This window comes from Myodes glareolus, chromosome 16 (assembly GCF_982192425.1).
Source record: "Myodes glareolus chromosome 16, mMyoGla1.1, whole genome shotgun sequence".
Taxonomy (NCBI): Eukaryota; Metazoa; Chordata; class Mammalia; order Rodentia; family Cricetidae; genus Myodes; species Myodes glareolus.
In genome coordinates, this window is record NC_142041.1 from 3,652,045 (window position 1) to 3,676,749 (window position 24,705).

A 24,705-nucleotide genomic window follows, 5' to 3' on the forward strand; every position below is an offset into this window, starting at 1 on the left:
TCATTCATTCATCTGCTACTGTGCATTGATCTTGTGTGCCTCCCTATAAAGGCATAAAATTCAAGTCAATCTCTCCCTTTCTCTCTCTCTCTCTCTCTCTCTCTCTCTCTCTCTCTCACTCTCTCTCTCTCTCTCTCACACACACACACACACACACACATTCGCATGCACGCAAAAAGAGAGAGACAGAGACAGAGACAGTGAGAAATACCAGGGAACAGAGCAGAAGTTAGTTAAAATAAAGGATTTTTGTTTTGTTCTATTTCATTTTGTTTTTTTGTTTTGCCAGTAAAGACAGAATTTATTAAGACTGAGGAGACACACACATACAGCAGGTAAACCGAAAGAAAGGAAAGAAAAGACTTTCTGCAGAGCAGATGCCTGTCAGGAAACACTTGGGGAGCTGTGCTCAACTTCTCCTTGGGGTCGGGAGCTTTTAAAGTCTCTTAAAAAGTCGGGGTGGTTCTTCCCTAATTTGGGGTTGGCTACTTTTGGAGAAAGAAAGGATGACTGCCAACTGTTATGTAAACATGCGAATTGAAACAGGATCCAGACTTAAACTTGCTGAGCCATTCCTCAGGCAGGAGCCACATAAACGCTTTCCTCAGCTCGATGTTGGTCCTGGTGTCTTACGACAGCAATGGTAACCCTAAGACAGCAGAGGAATTTATAAATAAGAGTCAGTTTGTCAATTCTTTTGACACCTACAAACTTACCCATACGCTTGCCTCATGGGACTGTTGAAGTTGAAATCACATGAAGATGTCACAAGTAAGAAATGCAAACTTAAAATAATATGCTCTACCCAACGATCTCACATTCTTCTATCTATGGTATCGTTTATCCCATATACTTACCACATTGTCCAGCTAATCTATGGGTGTGTGCCCTTGGTCTGTATGAAGTTATATAATTATATAAATGTTTTTGATATATATATACATATTATATATGTGCATATAAAGTTATATAAATATAAATATTTGTATCTAAGGTTATATATAAAGTTATATGTGTATATAAATTGTATAAATCTGTATATAAAGTCATTTATATGTGTATATATATATACATAAATATTCTCTTTTCGAGCAGGGCCTTTACATCTCATTATGTCTAGCACCATGTGTAACCCCTAGTCTGTGGTAGGTATGACATAAACATTACTCAATAGCTGTGATGCTATGAAGGCAAACAAGGCTAGCTTTATCTGGGATGCTGAGGAAAAGTGCAAGTCATGATTTTGAGGGTTTAGGGGACAAAGTAATTCCAGAGAAGTGAAGAAGCCAGAGCTGAGTCATCAAAGCGGAGAATAAGGAAGAAAGGTTCTCAAGTTGAAAAGTATATATTGAACTGTAGCTGGTACCTAGATATGGATATAACCAGGCTAGCTTAAAGATAGACAAATATATTTTATTTATTATAAGGGGAAAACTCATGCCACAGGCGTGGAAAATCCAGGCTCTGCTTGACCAGGGGGGAAACTACACAAAGAGCGCACCACATGGTGCACAGGATTTTAGCTCCCAGTCCCAGAAAGCCACGCCTAAACTAGGTTCCACCTCTTAAAGATTATTGGGAAACAAGGCTTTCCCCATCATTGAACAGTTCCCACACTGATTTCTGGAACTTAACATCTGATCCTAGCCCCCTGCCCTGCATCTCAGAAGCCTCTCCTTGCTGAGGACGGGGCCACCAATGAGCAACGACTCCAGTCGAAAGCTTCCATCACCTCCGTGTTCCCTGTCTTCTAATAACTATGCATGCAATTCAATAGCAGGCCTTCAGTTCCACTATCAAATGCCTGTTAGTTCTCAGTGTACCTGTCCCACGGGAGCCTCTGATCTTCTGCTTAGCACACTGTGAAACCCACCAGAGTAAAGGCCTCAGTAGATCCGTGGTAAAAGAGCAGTGTCGACGACAAAGTGAACTTGACATTTTTAAATTATAATTAGCAAAAGATTATGAATAATTAGTTGAAGAGTTAGTGAGGAAGATGAAGGAGTTCATCAGCACGGACTTGTGCTTGGCAGCTGGAACAGGAAGCACATCTCTGTTCTCTGACTTAGGTACCCAGATAGGTGATGCGAAAGCCTAGCAAAAAGCAAACAAAAAATAACCTAGCAACAGCCTCATAGTAAGAGCTTCATTCTTTGCAGTGTTTGTATCACTTTTATTTATGTAAGCTGCTACAAACGTCAGTGATGTTTCCGTGTTTCTTATGACATTCTACCTCACACATGAATGGTTTTATAAACCTCTGAAATATGATAATCTGCAAAGTACCGAGTTTTATATAATCTTGAAGATATTAGTTTATGCATGGAATAAAATTGTCATGTTGACTGAGGTTTCTGTCTCACCCAGTCCCACAGTCATTCAGTCCCAAAGAAACACACAGAGGTCTATATTAATTATAAACTGATTGGCCTCTTAGTTCAGGCTTTCTCATTAACTAATTATTACATCTTATATTAGTCCATAATTCTTGTCTGTGTTAGCCACGTGGCTCGGGGACCTTTATCAGCAAGGCATTCTCATCTGTGTCTTCTGTGTCTGGGTGACGACTGTAGACTGAGTCTTTCCTCTTCCCAGAATTCTCCTGCCTGGTCGTCCCACCTGTACTTCCTGCGTGGCTGCTGGCCAGTCAGCATTTTATTAAAACAATACAAGTGACAAATCTTTACAGGGTACAAGACCATTGTCCCACAGCATTGTTGTACTAATAGGACTAACTAGCTTAGTAAAACATTTCTTCCTACCACATGCTAGACAGTCTTCCTGAGATTCCAGCGAGAGGATGGCATCATTGTTCCAGTCTTACCCTTGAGTAAAGTAAGACAAAACTCAAGAACACAGAGGTTGTAAACAGAGCGTGTATCTAGAGTCCCTTCTAACTAAGGGGCTTAGCACCTAACTAGGGCACCTTATTTGGTACAGCTCTGCAGAGTGTTGCTCTGTTCAGAGTGGAAATATTGATCTTCTGTAATAAAAATATAACACTGAGTTACTAAAGCAATTTGAGAACAAAAGACAGAAAATGCGGAATTATCCTATGATCATGTTTGAAGATGCACGGTATAATGGAGATCTGGAACCACAGGGGTCAGATGCTAACCTTGGGTTTTCTGGTTTTTCATTTTCTTATACACCAGATATTTTGATCCATCCTTTGTGTGTCAGAGCACATCCTAGTGTTTGAGGATACAAAGAGAAAAAAATATATAAATTTTAGGACTCATTTATTAGGCTGTGATGTTGTTGGAGAATTAATCTCTCTGAGCTTATTTCCCTGCTTTTAAGTAAGGGTAGAAAATTTGCGGTTATTGGGAAGAATAAGAAAGATAAATCCCCATGAATGGTACTTAATATTTTGAATAATCAAAGTATGTCAGCTTCCTTCATTAATTCCCTGTAGTTAGGTCCTAAAGATATGATTCTTCAGCTATAGATTAACCATAAAAGGTGGATTGCACCAATACAGAACTTCTATTAGACTTCATATTCATAGGGCACACTCTGTATTTGTGCAGTGCAATGGATTCCTCTTTAATTTTTTGCATAAATTTGAGAAAATGGAGCTAATCAATAATAAATCTTTAGTGATGTGAGAAGGGCTGACTGAGGGTTGATGTGCCCTGTGGGAACTCAGTGTCTCATCGGTGAGTGAGTCATAAGCCTGCAGAAGACTGAAGAACTTTGTCTTCAATGATGCAAAGATATCCAGAACCAAGTGAGTAATAAGCCTGTGGCTGTAGAAAACCTCAGAGAAGAAAGGTCCCCAGGCACAGAGTGGCCTAAGAAGGCTTATGTAGTAATTGTTCTGCGTTAATTCTCTGAGGAAGGGTAGAGGTTAGGAAAACAAGAGTGGATATTCAGTTAGGACCAATTCAGTTTAAAAAAATAGTTTAACTAAAGTTGGGAAATTGCCAATTTTTAACATGGAAGCACCCAGGGGCTGGTATACTTCAGGGTCAGCCATATCCACGTGTTCAGAAACTATTCAGTATTTTTATCTCTGCTTCACAGTTGTGGTTTTCCTCTTGCTGGTCTTCTGGTAGGCAGGCTTTCTTACAAGCGGTGGCAAGCTAGCTCCTGAACCGTGTGCCACCAGCTCAGTAGGATGAGAAGGAGAGGACTTTCCCCCAGGATGATCTTGTAAAAATCTGGAAATTTTCTCTGATTGACCAACTAGTCACAAGTCCACATGTGCCACCACCACCACCTTGGGGGGAGAGACGAAGAGAGATGAAGAGAGAGAGAGAGAGAGACAGAGACAGAGACAGAGACAGACAGAGAGAGACAGAGACAGAGACAGACAGAGAGAGATAGACAGAGGGACAGAGAGAGATAGACAGAGAGACAGAGAGAGAGGGAGAGAGAGACAGATACCAACAGAGAGAGACAGAGACAGAGAGACAGAGACAGAGAGAGAGAGAATGGAGTGAGATGTATAAAGCTACATTCTAGTGAGAGAGAGACTATTGATCTCCCAGGAGAATGACTTCTATTGAACCCAAACGAACAGCTTTACTTCTCTTGGAGAAAAAGCAGAGACGATCAACTAGGGATGCTGGTGAGGAGGAGGAGAAAGGAAAGCAAGCCAACTGGGAGTTGAACTCTCCTCTCTTATGGCTATATTAAATTTATTTTTCACTTGTGAAATCTGTCGATAAATGGAGTATGCTTTATGCTGTTAATTTTGAATCTATGTCCTGTACGAATGATTAACTCTTCCTCTAACAAAGCTTTATTTGTCATTATCTGAAAGCCTCAGTGACTGGGGGTGTATTTGGTTTCTTTAACTTCCAATCCCACATAAAATGTTATTGTTAGTTCTCAACAGAAACGACATTAAAAGTCTTCTTAATTTTTTCAGTAATATGCACTCATTCTCTCAGTTTTTTAAAAATATTCCCAGCACAATCCCAGCATAATGAACATATTCTTATATAACAGATCCATTTCCTGGTAAGTGTCTAAATATTTGGTAGCTTTCCTAATTTGCTTTCTGTTACTATGATAAACACCAAAAGCAACTTGGGAAGGAAAGAGTTGATTTTATCTCACACTTCCAGTTATAGTCTGTCTTTGAGGAAAGTCAGAACCATGGAGGAAGAACCATGGAGGAATTCTGCTGACGAGCTCACTTCCTTTCTTGGTCTCTGCTACTTTCTCATACAGCCCAGGCCTACATGCTTAGGGTCGGTGTCACCCACAGTGTACTAGTCCTTCCTACTTCGGTCATCCATCAAGACATTTCCCACAGACACACCCACAGGCTAATCTGATGGAAGCAACTTCTCGGCTGAGGTTCCCTCAGCTCAGAGGACACACAAGTGGTCAATAAAAACCAGCCAGTGTATTGGCCATTCAGGGAAGAAGCAGGGTCTGTCTACAGAGGTATGCAGGCCCTCAGAAGATCTGACTCGGCGGCTTTAAAGACTAGCCTCCAGGAAGGTATCCCAGATATGTCCTGTCCGCATGTCAGCCATTTTACCTCCTTATGTTTCCTGGGTTCTTTTTCCTCTTCCTGAAAAGAAAACATTAGAAACAAACTAAAGAAGTCAGAAAGAAGTGCAGCCTTTAGTTAAAAATAATGTATTAACCCTGGCTCATTAATTGCAACAAATATAGTAATGTAAGATATTAATAGCATGAGAAGTTGGGTGTTGGGTACATGGAAATTTTCTACATAGTATTGGTACCTTGAAATATAATATATAAATATAATAGCATTAACTGGCTATGATATAAAGAATCTTGTGGAGGGGAGTAGGGTCCGCATGTGTTGGGCCTCATGTTTACAGTGTTAGCCATATTTATTTTTGATATGGCATTTCTCCCTGGCCTGGAACTCAACAATTAGGCTAGGCTGGGTGATTGTTAAGATCCAAGAAACTATGTCTTCCTCTGCCTCCCCATTGGTGGAATTATAAGCATAAGTCACCATGCCCAGATTTTTTTACATGGGTTCTGAGAATTGAACTTGGATGTGTGAAAGATGTCCTGTTCCACTTAACTTTAAGTGACTAGAGTCACTTGAGAAGGGAGTATTAATTAGGGGATTGCCTTGATCTGGTCAGCCTGTGGGTATGTGTGTGAATATTATCTGGGTTGCTAATTGCTTTACGAGAGCCCAGCTCACTGTGGACTGCACTATTCCCTGGGAAGATGGTCCTAGGCTGCATAGGAATGGTAGCTAGGTGTGAGCAAGGGAGTGAGTCAAAGAACCATCTGGTAAGCAATATATTTCCATGGTTTCTGCTTCAGCAATAGGAAAGAAGCTGAGACACAAGACACACACATCTGAGACCATCAGAAAACACAGATATTTACATTGTGATTCGTAACAGTAGCAAAATTACAATAATGAAGCAGCAACAAAATTAACTTTATGGTTGGGGTCACCGCAACATGAGGAACTGTCTTAAAGGGTCACAGCATTAGGAAGGTTGAAAATCATTGAGCTAGAGTTCCTTGGAAGAGGAACCTTGACTGAGAAAACGCCTCCCTCTCATTACCTAAGAGCTTGTCTGTTGGGCATTTTCTTGATTAGTGATTGATATGGGAGTCTCAGATCAGATGCTCCCCAGATTTAGAGAGAAGCAGACTGAGCGAACTGTGAGGAGCAAGTCGATAAGAAGTATTCCTTCCATAGCCTCTGCTTCACTTCCTGTCTCTGTGTTCTCGCCTGGAGTTCCTGACTTGGCTTCTGCTGATGATGGAACTGTAAGATTTTTCCCTCCCTAAATTGCAAAAGCAATTGTATTTTATTACAACAATAGAGAACCTACTAAAATAAATCTCCATCTACTGCATAAAGAGGCCTCCCTGATGAGGATGGGGAGACGCGCTAATCTATGGGCATAACAATAGGTTATTAGGGGTCAGGTTCAACTTAGCCCATTTTGGAAAGTACTAGTGATTGGTCGGTTCTGCCCTATAGTGTTTGGCTAGTTTAACCACAGATTCTTGGTCCCAATTATGATGTCAGGTATGGGTTTCATCTTGTGGAGCAGGTCTTAAATCCAGTCAGAAAGTGGATTATTTACACATGCACAGAATGTGTTTTGACTAACTCCACCCCATGTCCCCCACTATTCCCTCCTTTGTCCCACGTACTACTTTTGTTCTCTCTCTCTCTCTCTCTCTCTCTCTCTCTCTCTCTCTCTCTCTCTCTCTCTCTTCTCTTCTCTTGTCTTATATTTTAAAATGATGTATCTACCTTGAAATAACACTGAATAGGGGTGTCTTAACCAACATGCCCAATTCTTCATGATGTTCTTTATCAAACTGATACAATTCATTTTACTTACCAATCTGCTGTGATCATGGACATGCTTTTGGTATTATTGCTTCATATGGTCATCCCTCAGAGTCATTCAGTTTCCGTAGCTTCTTTCTCTGATGCTGTCTTACATGACTCTAAATTCATTACCAATTTTTCTTTCCTTCTTCCTAAAGAACATTTTCTAACATGTCTCTAATGGAAGCTACAATGGCAGCAAATTATTTTGTTTGGCTTGCCTATGGAGATCTTGATTTCACTTTCACTGCTGAAGCATAGTGCCCTGGATATAGAATCCTATGTTGTGATGCTTTCCTGACACACTTTGAGTATTTCCATCCATACCCTTTTACAGCTTGCCTGGTTTCCACTCTGCCCATTACTCTGTACTCTCACCCATGGTCCTCAGTCAGTGTTTACCTTGCTGTGCTCTCCATAATAAACTTCCTCCTTGTCCTTGGCATGTCTGTTATGTTTAAATATGAATTCCATATTAGTCGGATGCTCTCTGATCTTCTCAGAGTCCCCTCAAAGCAGAACCAGTCCTTTTGGTGAGACTTGGCAATCCTCCCAAGATGTTCTCTTGGTACTACATATTCGACTATTGTTGTTGACGGGTGATCATGTTGTGTTGGTTTGGTTTTGATAAACTACAATATTTAAAGCTTTCAAAAATGTTCAAGAAACACATGGATGAAGGTCCATAAAAACTTAGAGAATTGCTTTCCATCATCAGAAAAACTAGACTTAAATTTCCATGGAGGAGATCCAAGACTGAGTTTAGGCTCTGTTTGTTGCTGTTTGTGGCTGTGATCTGGGGAGACACTGGACAACTATTTGAACAGCTACTTTGTTTCTTTCCTTCTTTCTTCGTCCTCTTCTCCCCAACTCTCTCTTTCTTCTTATCTTTGGGAAAAAATACCAGATTTTGTTATTTAGGAAAGTAAATTAAAATATCATTAAATAATCATTTGCAAGTGCTTCCATCTCTGGCGGGTAGGGAGAGAGTAATCAAGTGGAATGCCAACCCCTGCCACCTTTTGTTTTTATACAGTAACTACTTTATTTTCACATTTTTGAAACATCTCACCACTGAAAATTTATTCGTCTTACCCTTATATATAATTGTAAAATTCTGCACAGAATTCATGCTATAAGTAATTTTCCTCCTCAAAACTTGATAACACTATTACATTGTCTTCTTGATTCGGATAATGCTTTTGAATTGATTTACATTCTGGACCTAATGTTTATTATCTTACCTCCACACCCCAAAATGTTTTAGAATTTTCCATAAGTACTTTTTGAGAAAAAACGGGAAATAAGAACTAAGAAATTGCAAGAATGGTCTGTTTGCTGTTCAATGTCAAATTCTCCTTTTCCATTACTGAGAGCTTGTGTGTGCTAGGTCCTGTATGAAGAATTCTTTCCTGACCTTACAGTTAATTGTCATAATTGTCCAACATTTATGAAATTTACAATTTGAAAATTCCCCTTTCTGAAGTCTGTTCTGGGCTCTTTGAATTTCCACTGCTATCATTCTCCCTGGGGTGACAGATTCAATTCTGGAACCCCAATTATTTTGTGTTGGTAACTCCTAAACACACATCTCAAGCCTCTATCTCTGTAAAAGGAGACTGTTCGTTTATTTCCCCACTGTCCAAACTGAAATAATCACACAGAAACTATATTAATTATTATACTACTTGGCCAAAGGTTTAGGTGTCTTGCTAGCTAGCTTTTACATCTTAAATTAACCCACTTATATTAATCCATGTATCCCCATGAGGTTGTGGCTTACACATATAACAAAGCAGATGTCAAGTAGGAATTGCAGTTACAATATTTATTCTGTATCTGAAAAAGTTAAAGAAAATATTTGATCATCTGTTTTATCTTTGTGAGTCTAAAGTTTTATATCTAATTTATCTTTTATCATAACTATGGAAAACTATAACTATCTGTCTTCAACTCCAAAGACCTCAGAAGGATATAATATTACCTAAGTAAACAGGGAGTGCATTGTAAGCAACTTCCAAAACTCTGGAATTGATAGAGACATCTCACTGTCTGGACAGTCACCTAAAGTTCTTTTGTACCATTGGGGTATCCATCTTCAGTCTATAGGTCCATAATATCTGCCAGACTTTTTTATGAAGCAGGAAATTTGAAAGACTGTTTTCCCTACACTGGCAGTTTGCCAGTCCCTTTCTTCTGTGTCCTGCACAATGTCTGGTAGACTCTTTCATGAAGCAGGAACCCTGAATGGCAGTCTTACCTTCTTTGGGCAAGTTTAGCAGTCATTTTTCTGTGGGTCTTGCATGTCCAATTCATACAGCATACCATCAAGCAGTCCAGGCAAGAGCAGTTTCTTGCCCAAATGACTAGCCTTGTCACATTGAAAGCAAATTGCATTTGCTTGTTTCTTCAATGCCTATCAACCTCTCTAAAGGAACTGGTACTGCCAGAACCAGACATATCTCACCATCAAGAAAAAAGTCTAAGCTTTTCTATTTTGATTTTTGTTTTTGTTTGTTTTTGTTTTTGACACAGGGTTTCTCTGTAGCTTTGGAGCCTATCCTGGAACTAGCTCTTGTAGAGCAGGCTGGCCTTGAACTCACGGAGATCTGCTTGCTTCTGCCTTCTGAGTGCTGGGATTAAAGGTATATGCTATCACTGCCCAGCTAAATCTAAGTTCTTAAAACCCTTTAAATGGTGTATTCTGTAGGTCTTTGAAAGGTTTCAAGAATACCTATTCATTTGATCTATTTCTGTCCATCTAGAAAACCTAACTAACATGACTGTTGTTTAACTATTATTAATAACTATTAATCTGTAATTTTTAAATGAGCTGTAAACAAGAGTAGAAATATACATATAACCAAATTGACCTTAAATTTCTATCAATAGATCAAGATCCATACCAATGGATGTATTCATTTCTATACCTTTTAAATGAAAACATTTATAAACAATTATTTTGGGAATTTGGGTATTGTTTTCTCCAAACTACTTACTGCTAGTTTGGGGCATAGTATTTTCAGGGTTCATGGAAATCTTTTGGGGATCTTGCTCCATCAAGCCACATTAGCCTGAAAGGAATGCACAGGTTCTCTTCTTCTGTGGAAGCAAAAGCAGGGCCTGTTTTGCAAAGTAACATATCCTTAGACTCAGGCTTTAAAGTCAAAATACCTTTACAATATGTATGTTTGTTTAGCTTAGCAGCACTCAGAATCAAATGTCTCTTTAGTCAAAAAATTCAAAGAAAACACAATAATATACATAATCCAGACTCTCTGTATATATTTAATTTTTCTGTGACTTTTTTTACTCTATTACTTTTTTAGTATTTATTATCTTTACTCCTTTAATCTATGTCTGTCTCTACTCTTTTATATTACTTTTACTGTCTCTTTAAAGACTTTGTTTTATTTTTAACTGTACTCCTTTTCTTCTCTCTCTTAAACCTATGCACATTCTTAAAACACAATATGACCTATTCAGAGGTTTATTTCTGTTTGAATCTGTCTTTACTGCGTATCTATAATCATTTTCTGGCCAGAACCCACCCCCCTTTTTAAAATGTTAAGCAGGCATGGATATAACCAACTTCATGGCTCTGCTTCTTTGCTCTACCCAGTCCCATATGATAGAGGTATATTTAGCAACTCTGTAAACCATGCTCACAAACCAGCTCCAGAGACACAGTGGGTCTATGCCACCATTAAGCAATTAGTAGCATGCTGCTCACAAACCCCATTTACGTGCAGGTCCTCCTGAAAGAGTTAGAGCTATTTGTGCTGACAGCATGAAACAGAAAAGCTGGCTCTTAAAGAAGCCATTCAGTTTTTGCTGCCAAGGCTGAGTCAGGAAACCTTCTCTTAAGGAGGATGCTCTTAAATCTAGGAAACAGAACCAATCTGAGAAAAAGGTGATATCAAAAAAAACCATGCTTAACTCAGTTCTTTTGTGTCTGGAATTCCTTCCCAAGCTCTAGCAGGTTTTTTTAATCGGTGTAGTTGGCCCCATGCTGGGTGCCATTATGTAAACAGAGACTGCTTGTTTGTTTTCCAGCCACCAGACCCAAATAATCACACAGAAACTGTACTAATTACAACACTTGGCCAATGACCTGGGTGTCTTCCTAGCTAGCTCTTACATCTTCAGTTAACTCATTTCTATTAATTTGTGTATTACCATGAGGCTCTAGCTTACTGGGTAAGGTTCTGAGCATCTTTCTCCTTCGGCAGCTACATGGCATCTCCCTGATTCTGAGCTCTCTCTCTCTCTCTCTCTCTCTCTCTCTCTCTCTCTCTCTGTTCTTATGTCCCACCTGGCTTTACTCTGCTAAGCCATTGGCCCAAACAGCTTTATTCATCAACCAGTAAAAACAACACATATACAGAAAGACATCCCACATCATAGAATCATATGAGCCTTTCACTGACTAGATGCCTCTACTCTGTCCATGGGTATCTCTAATTTCAAGGCAGAAGGTAGCTTTTGGCTTTGCCTACTCTTTTTGTCAATTTTCTACCTTTATCTCTTTTTCAATGACTGGCATTGTGACATTCATCTCTTTCTCTGTTCTAGAAATTACATATCACCAGGTGCACCTTTAGCTTTATTCTCTTTACTGCAAGTTTTCCCAGATATGGAAGTGACTCTCTACTGCTCTCTGGCACGCTCAAAAGCATTTGCCATGATTTTTATAACATCTCATATGTTAAAATATGCGTTTTTTTATTGTGCTATACTTGCATGTGTATCTGTGTGAGAGTATCAGATCTCCTGGAACTAGAGTTACAGACAGTTGTGAGCCCCCCGTATGGGTGCTGGGATTGAACTCAGGTCCTCTGGAAGATAAGCCAGTGCTTTTTAAGTACTGAGCCATCTCCCCAGTCCCAACATCTCCTATTTTCCCCTCTCTATATCTAATTCTGCTTTTTCTTCCTTTCAGCTAGATCCTCTCTGACTGAGAATTCTGGTTTATCTTAGCAGGTCCTAGTCCGTATCCTCTCTGGCTTGCTAGCTATGCTGCTTGTATTTCCTCTGCTTAGAAGACTCTTTCTCTGTAGAGACCTTTCACTATCCTTTAGCTTCCATTTGTGTCTAACGGAAGTGTCATTTGAAAATATTCCTTGGCCCTTCATCAGAGTAGTTTCCTTTCTAAATGCCCTCACATCCCTCTCCCTCCCTGGGATTGTCCCTGTCACACAGTGACTGCTAGTTCCTTCTTATACCCCCTGTCATAGGATCCATAGGGCTTGTTCTTAGCACAAAACACTGTGTTTAGCACACAGTAGAATCTTGATAAATAGTGAGTCAGTGCATGGATGAATGCGCTCTACTAGTAAATAGCAATTCAAGCTTAGAACTCAAGATTTCCTTTAGGACTGTTCTCTCTCAGTACAGCAATTTATCCAGGCAATGGTGCTATTAACTGTTGGATTAAAAGCTGTGGGCAAAAGTAAATGTGCCCGATGTTAAACCTTGGAAATCCAGGTGAGATATCAGGTTAACTTTAACATTCCCTTCAGTTTTCTCTGTATTTTTAAAAAAAAAATCTGCAAAATAAAGACCGAACAGTGACTATTTAAATACCATAACGTTTTCTTTAAAACAAATAAAACCATGTACTTGGGGTATTTCTTTCATAATAGAAATGAAGAGATATAAGAATATTTATTTTTTTCCCAAAGAAATCATAGACACAAAAATTTTTAGATCAAACAAAATATTTTAAATAGGAAGAAAATAGAGAACGGGGAATTCACAGTGTATACATTTTATTCTTTTTAAAATATTTATTTGCTTCTTTAGATGTGAGAATGTATTATCTACTTAATGACACAAAACTATGTTTAAATGTAATAATGTATAAAAGTAGTAACATTCTTTTAAAAAGTCCATGTTCTTAGACGCAACACTCTACTGTCTTCCACTCGAAGTGTTGTTCGAATTTGAAGTATGAGGCCAAAGTAACTATAGACAAAGGCAGAAAATCCTCCCTCTACATAAGGGTTTAACAGAGAGTGGGCTAAGGAGGTGAGGGGTAAAAGAGTTAACCAAAATCAAGGGTGGGAAAGAAAGACCATGTGCCCAGTGTATGAAGGAAGATGTCCGGTATGTGTAAGTAAAGCTGCTTCTTGAAACAAGAATCCCAGTGCCAGATTGGGGCGGGGGTACCTCCATTGGAGTTGTTGGTCAGGATAGCCCCCAGAGCCCTGAGAATACAAGTTTGTGCTTTTTTTTTTGCCTGGCCAAACACTAAAACTAGATGATAATATCTTATTGTTGGAGATAACACATATCATGATTGCAAGGAATTGAGGAAATTATGTAGAATTGAGTTGCTGGCTAGCTTTCAAAATATCAGAAAGTGCTATACAGGCTTCTAGGGGAGACAAGGCATCAATAGTCTTACTCAGGAATGAACTCTGTAAACTACAACACAATCCTGTCAGGCAAAATGTGCTTACATGTGTAGTGTGGACAACCATCATAGGGGTAACCAGCTACTCTTGACTTAGATACAAGCCTTGCTCTACAGAAGGGTCCTATGCCTGGTACTATAAGCCAGTATTGCATACTTCTACTCCCATAGATCAGCTCGTTGCTTGTCTATCATCAGAGGAGGTTCTTACAGGTGATGGGCGTTACCATGGAGACCCACAACTGGACAATGTGCACAGAGTGAGAGACTCTGGAGATCTCAGTTCTAACGGACATGGCTCCATCAACCATTCGGAAGCTGTGGGGAAGAGGAGGCAAAGACTGTAACTGTCAGAGCTGATGGGTGGCTCCAGTGAGTCAGAGTATTCCAGAACAAGGCTGCACGTCTGAGCTCACAGCATCGTGGTAGCATACACAAGAATGGCACGGACACAAGTCAGACGGGGGAAAATGAGTTTTCTCCAATGGAGTGTCACTGACATGGTCCCCAACAGTTGGTCAAAACACACACACACATACACACACACACACCACCATCATCATCATCATCATCAACAACAACAACAACAACACCGAACAAACAACAAAAACCTCTACATTTTTGAGAACTTTTTGTTTTGTTTGGCATTTTTGTTTGTTTTAAATTTTCACTTTTTGGGGGGTTATTGAGAGAGCGAGCACAAAGTCATGCGGGTAGGTAGGGGTAGGGAGGATCTGAGAGGAGTTGGGGGAGGAGAAAGTATGATCAAAATAGATTGTATGAAACATGTTAATAAATAAGGAAATCCCATGTCTTAGAAATTCATAGACCACATGAGGGAAAGTACTACTGATGGTTTGAAGCCGCAAAACAATTCCACACCAGTTAAGAATTAGGGATAATAAAAAGGGTTATTTATTTGAGGGGAAAATCTTACAGATCACTGTCCCAAACAACAGTCCTTTCATCACAAACAGGAAACAGACAATCTAGTCGCTGGAAAGGGAGCCGGAAGCAAGAGAGAGGGTGCCCAGTTCCCGCTGCTTTTTAAAGTATAAGAGACCATGCCTTAATGGGCTGGTATCTTAAAGGCTATTGACTGAAGGAGCGGAAGGAGCCTCCGCAGCACTGGTTAATTAAATAGACAAAAAGGCAATGCGTTGTCTAAATATTTGTTTATACTCCTAGATTAAGGCTACTCACAAGTCTAATAAGAGAAGCTTTTATTTGCAGGGAATGACAGTGAATGCTTAGACTCATGACTGCCCAAGATGCTGAGAATAGAAAGCAGGTTTGGCCCTAAACGTTTCATTTATCCTAATTCCTGCAAGATTCCTGGAACCGGGCAGAAGAGGGGATGAAAAGAACGTAAGAGCTGAAAAATAGAGGGAGGGCAGCAAAATCCCATCCTCTATATACAGTGCTCACAGTGTGGTGCTAACTTCCAGCAGTTGAGATGACCTGCTCCGGGCTTGTACAAGGCAATTCTCAGCTGTCAGTCATGTACTGGGGAGGGGCTTCCGGAGCCCGTACTCCTTACTGCTGAATTGTGGGCCCCCGATAGCCACTGTCTTCTGTACTCGCCAGACTCCATTGGATAGTTCCAATCCCAAAATTACACAGATGGCCCTGGCAAAACCCAGAGGGACACGAACAAAATGAGAAGCCATAAATGCGGGAAAAAAAAGTACCCAGGAAGAGGGAGTTTGGTAGGGAAGAGTGAAGACAGGAGACGGTAGGAATGAGAACAATCAGAATTCATTATGTGCACGTGTGAAGATACCAAAGAACAAACTCAATTAAAAATTAAAATAAATGAAGCCGAGACGGTCAAAATGTTCAGAACAAACTGAGATGAAGAACATCATTCTAAAAGCAAAGTTGAGAAGCCTGTGTATCCTGGTGGTAAAGGTGAAGCCTTGTCACTGGAGGAAAGTGGCCTCTGAAGGTGTGCCTATTTCGTGAGCCAAGCCAATTGAAGCCAAGTTCTTACTGTTTTGTTCCACTTCAAAAGAAGATTTCAGAAGGAATACTGAAGTTGAAATAAAATATATTAATAAAAATATAATTGCCTTATTAATATTGAATCACACAAGGGGATTTTCACCCTTTCTATTAAGCTTTTGTTTAACATTTTAGTACTAGTCTAGACCTACTCAGAAGGAATTCTTTGCAATTGCTGTTTTACAGTGTGGCAGCCTGTCATGGAGACTTTCAAGAATCCTGCATGTGATAAAAACAGCTTTCAACACATACTTTCCACTCTTCAAGAAAGGACTGCAATTTTATGCTTACATTCTCTTATTCTATATGTTTTTTTTTTGCCAACAGGAGATTTTTTTGTTTTTTTTTTTTTGTTTCTTTCTTTCTTTTTTTAATAAGGGCACTTGCTAGCCAAAGCTTTTATTTCATAGAACGTGCATTACTGCTTGAATCTTTCCCCCTAATTCTAAAGCAGCATACCTCAGAGGCCGACCTCACCCATGGGAAGCACAGGAAACCCCAGTTCTAATTGAACTGATTCACCTAACTCAACCTGTCTGAGAACAATTAAAGGGTCACCATAGGAAATATCCCACAGTTTACAAGATCATATTTCTGCACAGCACAACAACAACAGAGAAAATGACATGTTCATTCTAGTTTTTTCTTCTTAACTAATTAGTTTGTTTGTTTATTGGCAGGGTCTTACTTTGTAGCACTGGGAATCTAGGTTTCCTTTGTCAAAATAAAAGGATGCACATCCAGGAATACAATAGGCTGTATGGAACTAAATTTCCATAACTCGCTTAGAAACAAGCATGGATTGGACAATAGGGAAGCCAGTGCACTGATCTCACTTCACTGGGCTACTCTGGGGCTGCATGGGGCTGACTGGCCCAGGAGGTCACTTGGCTCAAGGATGCTTTGTAAGCTTGATCCAGACCTAGATTCTCATCAGTGGGATGACCACATCTGCTCTGCTAAATATTAGCAAGAGTGACGCAGAAGCTTGGTATGTTGTGTCTGTTAAATGAAAAAGAAAAATGCAATTAAAATATCTGAAGTATCTGTGTCTCACAAACCAGGATCTTAAAAATATCCCAGCCGATAAGTCTTTACTGGAGAATTAAGTAATTCTGGCTGCTGTTTCCTTTAGAGTAATACCTCCTGGGTGTGATGCAAGAAGAGCTGTCCAGGCGGATACAGACCATCCATCTTGCTGACCAACACTGAGTTCTTAGGGAGATTCTGTTGCTTGAACAGCACCCAGGAACCAGCATTTAAATAGTACTTCAGGCAGTCGGGGCCATCTGTTAGGAAAGTGCTCCAAATAAGCTTGATGGTCTGGTCCTGTGAAATCATACTTTTTATTTAATGATAGGACTCTATTTTGTTCATTGCAGTATTGTTGGTTCGTCTCGGTGAGGAGTTTTGTGATTCTGGGCAACTTCTTTCTCTGGTCTGAGTTCTTGTTATAAATGCAAAGGCATATTCCATTGTTTAGAGTCGTTTGGCAGCCTCTCTGAAAAATCTGAGAAATGACTGCACAGAAAGGATGCTCCCCCTCCCTTGGGTATCCTTTATCCCTTCAGTTGCTTCTGTGCCCTGCACAGATATTTTGCATGTTGGTAATGTGGGTTTTTCCATCTATGCTTGTGCAGAGGTTTTATTCAAAGTCCAGTGTAAATGGTACTAACCCTGCCCCCTCATTCTTAGAAGTGAAAGGTACCCATTACCTGAATTCCCGTATATTTAAAGTGTGTCTGTCTCTTATTGAGTTTACTATTTCCAGCTGTGCAGAAATACTTATGTTTATGTCTGTACATTTTATCTTCCTTTAGACTTTGAGACTTTGATTGTGTTTTGCTGTTGTGTCCCAAATAAGAAATATGTGCTTGGCTTTAAAAGCACTCTCTAGTTTAATGAGCAGAGCAATGAACAGAGTTTGTTAAATTGTAGTAACTCATATCCTTTGCAAATATTCAATCAAAAACATACTTGTTAAGCATCTAGTATTTAACCTGTGGTCTGCTAGATTCTGTGTAGGCTTGGTGTCATGAAAGTGAAACGTCTGCTTGGCCCTTCATGCTGTTGTATGATGTCATTATTTATGGTTAGGTAAATGTCTCCTTAAAGGTTAAATATTTGTGATGACAATAAACAAACAAAGAAGACTCAAAAATCAGAAAGACATACATCAGTGCATTCATTGGTGAGCTTTGTCCAGTGAAGAGATGTTCAATTTTTTTCTTTTTAATACTTAGAGCTATTTTTTCTTTCATCATGTTTCCTTCCTTCCCCCTTCTTTCCTTCCTTCCTTCCTTTCTGGGTGAGCATATATGTCTGTGTGTATATATGTATGTGTGCATGTATGTATGTGTATTATTGTGCCATACATAGATAAACAAGAATGGACACTTGGGCTAAGTTTGAAATCCTCGAGTAGACCAGCACATGAGGTTGAAGTGATTTGCTTCTTTTCTGTGTGTTCTTATTTCAGATGATGGAAAACTGTCCTTTGAGGAATTTAAAGCATATTTTGCAGACGGAGTTCTCAGTGGAGAAGAACTGCATGAGCTCTTCCACACCATCGACACGCACAACACCAAGTAAGGAATATTTCCTATCAGCGGACTCCGTGAGTGGGGTGGAGAGGGTGTGAGTCACTCAGAGACATGTCAAGAGTACATTCTGTAGTGTTCAGTTCTGAGATAGCCTTTCCTTAAAATGCAGATGCTCTAAAAACCCTTCAGAACCTTTCAAATAATTCTTCTGTATTAATTTTAGATTGCATCCTCTTTATAAAATATAAAACAAAGAGGACATGATAAATATAGTCCATCATTAATAGATAAGTAAAATCCATCTCTCCATCTTTGTATAATCTAAACTTCCTTTGTCTGAAAATTGTCTTCTGGGCATTACATTGGTATGCTAAGAAGAAATTACTGCAGTTTTAACCTGAAATTACTGTTACTTGAGAGCTATAGGTAATGTCGGGCACAGGAGAGCTCTGGAGAATTGATTCTTGGGGGGTCATGTGGACCCTTCTTTTGGAGTAAGAAGATTCTGTTTGTGCCCCGCCCCCCCGCCAGGCTGAAATCATAAGATAATGAGGACTTTAGGAATATAGCAGCAGAAATGTACTGCTTGTTTAAGATTACTGAACCAAATCATATTATTTTTCACAGTAACAATTAAACAAGTCTAATAGGAAAGAACATGGACTCACATGTGCCTGAAGACCCACCACAATGCCTACTGCCTGAACAACCATGCTTTGCTGTAGGCAAAGCCCTGACTTGGTCCCAGGCAGTAAGCCAGTCTGCTGAGACAATGCTCCGGAACTCTTTGCTATGAACAGACATTTTCTTGAGGCAAACAATCTAAAATTTAAAAAATTAAATTCACTTTATTCAAGTGGTTGAGTATTTTTAAAACAATAAGTATCTAGAATCCAAGGCGATTTTAATTTCAATTGGCTATGCCTTAAGCCTTTTGTTGTCAGAAATAAGATTAGGCTTAGTAGCTGACAATTTCAGTATACTATTGAAACTTCTGTGATTGATGTATTTGCAGGACACTTGAGAATCCCAAAGAAGGAACAGGTCAGTGTGGCTCAGAAACTGAGATAAGAAAAGAAAGTAGAAACCGCTTAGGTATAGAAGTACAGGAAACCAGGGAGAACATTCCAGTCAAGAAATGGGAAATACATAATGGGCTTGGTGATTTTTTTTTGGTCAGGGGAAGGAAAGGCACAAGAGTTGATGGAGTGGGCCTGGGAGGACTGGGAAGCTGTTGAGTTTCAAATGAAATTCCCAAATAATCAATAAAAATACAAAAAAAAAACCCCAAGTAATTCCATTGTGTGAAATTCCTAAATAACAAATAATAATAATATGTTAGAAATAAAATAGATGTTCAAGAATTAAAAAAAAATCAAAAGAAAGGGCACAAAGAAAGTTCTGGGCGCATGGGATGAGGAAGAGTTACTTCTGATTCCCAAAGTGTCACCTAGAGATCTAAATGGGAAGGAACAGAGTAAAGAATGAGTTGGGTGAGAAATAATGTATGTCCTGAGTTTTTAAAAGCACTTCAACTTTATGCAAGTCAAAGGCGACCTAGTCAAGAACTCTAGCAACATCTTATAGGTCACTGTGGTTCCAGTGAGGGACTAGCTAAAATGCCAAGATGGAAGAAGACAATAGCTCTTAGATAAATGTTAGATGGCTACTGAGGAAACAGAACGTTCGTGCATGGAAGGAAGCCATTGGGAGAAAGGGATGCAGAGGAGGCAGAGACTCGGCTTGTGTCTTGGGTATCCGTATCCTGTTGGAAGTTGGTGCACTCACACTCCATCAGGCATGCTGTTGATTTCCTCCCTTAATAGGTCAAGTTTTAAAAGTATCTGGATTTGGAACATTTATTGAGATTTCTGTCTTTAGAATTTGGTGTTATGTATATTTTTCAATGCATATTTACTCAAGTTAAGGAGAAAGTTTTCACTTGGTTTTGTTTGTTCGATTTTGCCTTTTTTTATTTATATTTTTAATAGTTTGTGTTACTTTGCATGCTTATAAGATGACTGAGTACCAAAAACTGAGATGTGTAATAGTTTATACAAAGCCTAAAGAAGTGTACATTTCTATTGCTTGTTCTTATATGCATTAGTAACAACTGTGTTTTCTAGCATAATTTAATCAATTTAAAACTTAAAATATTAGTTGGGGACCTCTGAATTATATTCATGAAATTCATCCTTAGAACGGGTTGTCAGTGCCAAGCTTTGATCTCTTACAAAGATCAATTCAGTCTTCAACATAGAAATCCCAGTGCTTCATTTTAAGCTAAAAAAAAAAAAAACAAACAAACAACTTTCATCTTTCTTGATCCACGTTTGTGCTCTATATGCCAATTATTTCTCTTTTTCTACTAACTTTCTCAGGACATATGCTATCCTCCCAAATACTGATGCTCCCCAACCACCAAACTGCTCTAATGTAACCATGAGCACAGCCTGGCCCCCCAGAAGCCAATTAACTTTGGTGAGGTGGAACCGCACCAGTTAACTCTCTTTCCACTTTTCGCAACTCCCTGGTCCTTGTCCCTCTCAATGTCTGGTGGTTGAATATTTTTTATTATTTTTTTTTATTTATTAAAAATTTCCACCTCCTCCCCTCCTCCCATTTTCTTCCCCCTCCCCCCATCCCCTCTTCCCCCTCCTTCTCCAGTTCTAAGAGAAGTCAGGGTGCCCTGCCCTGTGGGTCATCCAAGGCCCTCCCCACTCCATCCAGGTCTAGGAAGGTGTGCATCCAAACAGACTAGGCTCCCACAAAGCCAGTACATGCAGTAGAATCAAAACCCAGTGCCTTTATCATTGGCTTCTCAGTCTGCCCTTATTGTCAGCCACATTTTGCTTGGCCATAAAACCAGTCTTTTAGAAGAGTTTAATTATGGCTTGTATCTACAATGCAGTAAATTAGTGCACATTAAGTGTGCAAGCTAGGCACATTACTTCTTACAAAAAGGATGCCTGAGTTGAGATAACTTTTTCATTCATTTCCAAGTCAGCCTATGAACACTGTATTCACATTCACCGTCCACGATACAGCAGGAACTTGAGCTCAGTGCTTAGAAAAATCTCTTCCTAAGGTGAATCCCATGCAGCGTCTGTTGTTTGATGCTGTGCTACGCTTTGAGTATATGGTAAATGGTTTCTCAAAAGTTGCATTCCCCACACATCTAACCCCGACATTTTGCTCAACGCAGAGTTTTTTTTTTTCAACACAGAGTTTTTAAAAATGAAAAGAATCCTTAGTGGAAGGAGAAAAACGCGAAGGCTTCATCTGTTCAACTCTCTATCACCTGTTGAAATTAATAGTTTAAATTGATAGGGGTTTTATTCATTAGGCATGAGCACTCAGAAAATTCTTGTGGATTATCGTTACATAGAGTGATTCATGGAATATGTAACAATATGATACTTGAATTAGATGGTCTGATGAAGACAAGATTGTGAAATTAAAGATATTGCTAACAAAGAATGGCATTATTAAAGACTAACTTCTTAAATTTAGTAACTGTGAACAAGCTAATATTTCAAATTAAATTGAAAATTTCTCGTTCATTTCATTAACACTTTATAGTTTCAATATCTGTATTAATTGTCTTCTTTCTAGCGAAATATTCCTAATCTTCCCTTTTTCTAAAGAGAAAAAAAATTAATCTCCCAACAATTTAAGTTAGCTTTCTTTATTACAATCCTCCCAGACATAGAGTATGTCTCCTAGACACACATTTGTCTTCCCAACAAAGAAAATAAAATTTATTCAGAAAAGAATACTCACAATGCTATGAATATATAAGTTTGGGGAAAATAATACTAGCAAAAACTAAATTTATAGCTAGATGCTCATAAATGAGAGCCACCACCCTGGGAAAAAACAAGAATAGAGGTAAAATTGTTAGGTCAGGGAGAAACTTTCATAGCACACAGAAGGTACTCTCTCTCCCTAGAAAGTCAGCATTGCTACATTTTGCAACCAGATAGATAAAAATGAGAAAATTTAGAAAAATCCTTATGGTATTAGTCATAGCAGAAGCAGGGGAGAATCTCCCTAGAGACCTAAAGCAATTTTGCCAGTGAGCTGCACTTAGGAGCTCCAGATTGTCAGGGAAGACCAAATGGTAGACCAGATGGAAGTTTTGCTCATGATGCAGAAAGTGAACATAAAGAAAAGTATCCCAAGACTCTCAGAGAGGGGCTCATGACTAGAGACTCATACGTTCAAATAGAAGATTCTTTGTTCCAGACTAAAATAGTTTTTTGGATGCTGAGCACTGATATTTCAACCCTGTGCTTGTTAACTCACTGACGCTCACCAAAGTGACAGAAATATCACTGACTACTAAACCAAGTTAGCTCTGGAATTGAAAATATTTTTTCTTATACTAAACTGACTCTCTCTCTCTCTCTCTCTCTCTCTCTCTCTGTCTGTCTGTGTGTGTGTGTGTGTGTGTGTGTGTGTGTGTCTAATTTCCACTTAGTCTGCTCATTTGAGTTATCCAGAATGTGAATATTTTATTTCATGTCTCTTCAACATTTCAAAACAGTTTTATGCACCAATGATGAGATTAAAATCCCATAATAATTAGAGAGTAATTATATCAAAGGGTTTGTTTCAGATGACAAAGAAATGCTTTATCTGAAGTAGAAAAAGTTATTTAGCCTACATATATGCATGACCGTTAATTCCTAAAGTATGATGAGTTGGTTGATAATGCTACTATCTTTCTTAATTCATCACACTGCTTAAGGAGAGACATAAACACTGGGGCTCTCTGAGAGGGTGTGCAGTATAGTTGTGCATGGCATTGTGATTAGAAAGGTCATTGCCATTCTAACCATGAGTGAGACAGATCTCCTTGGTGGTGTAGCCTAGCCTTCTTCAACTGGCACTGAGGATGTGGGAAGTAAAGCCATAAACTGAGTACCCGGAAAAGTAGAGTAGTCCTCAATCCCCGATATTAATTACAAGTATGGGGTGGCTAAAAGTGCATAAGCAAGAAACCAGAGAGTGAGAAGTGATAGAGCTTAGGAACAAATGACCATAAAAGTTCATAATAGAGTGGTCAGCCTGGGTAAGCCAGGGTTGAGTTTTAATAGTTAAGGTGCGGAGCCCTGGCAGAAAGGTACTTGCAACCCAAACTGGCCAACAGAAGTCAGCATCAAACACAGTCTGTTTCTACGCATGACAAAAGTTTACCTGTAGAAATTGGGTAAAGGGTTGGTTGGTCGTTTGTTCAACCCCAAAGCTTCCAGTTTTGAGACAGCCACATATGGAAACTGCTTCTTAAGAGACATGGTATTTAGAATGCTTTAGATGAAGGATGGAATCAAAGGATTCCCAATGCTGCAGAGCCTGAGAAAATCAGTTTTTGAGCAGATATTCCTCATTCTCTCCCTTGCTCAACTTGGTAAAAGGTCACAATAAGGAAAATGATACTATAAAAAGAAGGACTTCTTTGTGAGTGGCAGAAGCCTGTGTTAAAGACAACTTAAAGAAATTATAACCTTGATCACGTGTTAAATGAACCCAGAGGAGACTTGTAAGTGTGTGAGCACAGCAGGTGCTGGAAGGCTGGTGCTCAGACTCTTCCCTGTTTTTGTTTACCTGTTCCTTAAGCTCTATCAGATCTTATCTCAGAGGGACTGAGAGGTCAGGATGGCTGGAAGACAGCCCGGAACGCTATCAGAGAGACTGCTGTTCTTTACCAGCACTAAAGCAGATGCCTGGCTTCGAATCATTATCCTACCTTGGTATTATGAGCACATGAGAACAACTTATCCCTATTCCAGGGGAAAGAGAATGTGAACTGAAACCAGGATGCTGCATCTGAACAGAGAAGTATAGATTCTGGGCAGACATAACTTGAATTTCTCACAGTTTAAAGAATTTCTTACTTGGCCTCAAAAATCTTTATTATCTCATAATTTAGGGAAATATAGCCATCCCCTTTTGAAAAACAAAAGAGGCCCAGGGAAGCTAAAATTCTAATAATTTAGAATTATTAGATCAGCAGAAAAACCTGAAGTTACTTATAGTGGGAAATCCTGAAATCAGGAAAATCTCTGTGCTCTAACGGACACCCTGGTCTTGCTAAGGTATCATGGTCCTCCACTTCCCAGTAGCCCCTTTATCCTTGCCTTGCCCATCCATTTGTCTGACCAGTTCCATCCTCTCTAGAATCTTCTAGAACCATGCTTGTGACACCACTCCTTTGAGCCTTGGGGTCCATCCTGTCCATTGTGTATTTAGAAAGATTGCCAACATTTGGATGAAGCAACATCTGGTATTTATTCACTTACTCCTTCATAATCCCACCTCCTATAGATATTGAAATGTTGAATTTCACACCAGTTTAACTCCTTGAGAATTTAGAGACTAGAAAGACTTGTGTCAGCTGGGCAGTGGTGACGTACACCTTTAATCCC

At 39.3% G+C, this 24,705-nt stretch overlaps 1 protein-coding gene across 1 annotated transcript in view; it reads left to right on the top strand.

The window, feature by feature from the left end:
* The window catches only part of Necab1 (N-terminal EF-hand calcium binding protein 1), a 151,602-nt gene that overhangs the window by 21,793 nt on the left and 105,104 nt on the right, over window positions 1-24,705 (top strand). Inside the window, exon 3 of the mRNA XM_085676983.2 lies at window positions 18,211-18,319. Within this exon, the coding sequence (XP_085533109.2) occupies window positions 18,211-18,319 (109 nt within the window). The remainder of the gene's footprint in view (window positions 1-18,210; window positions 18,320-24,705) is intronic.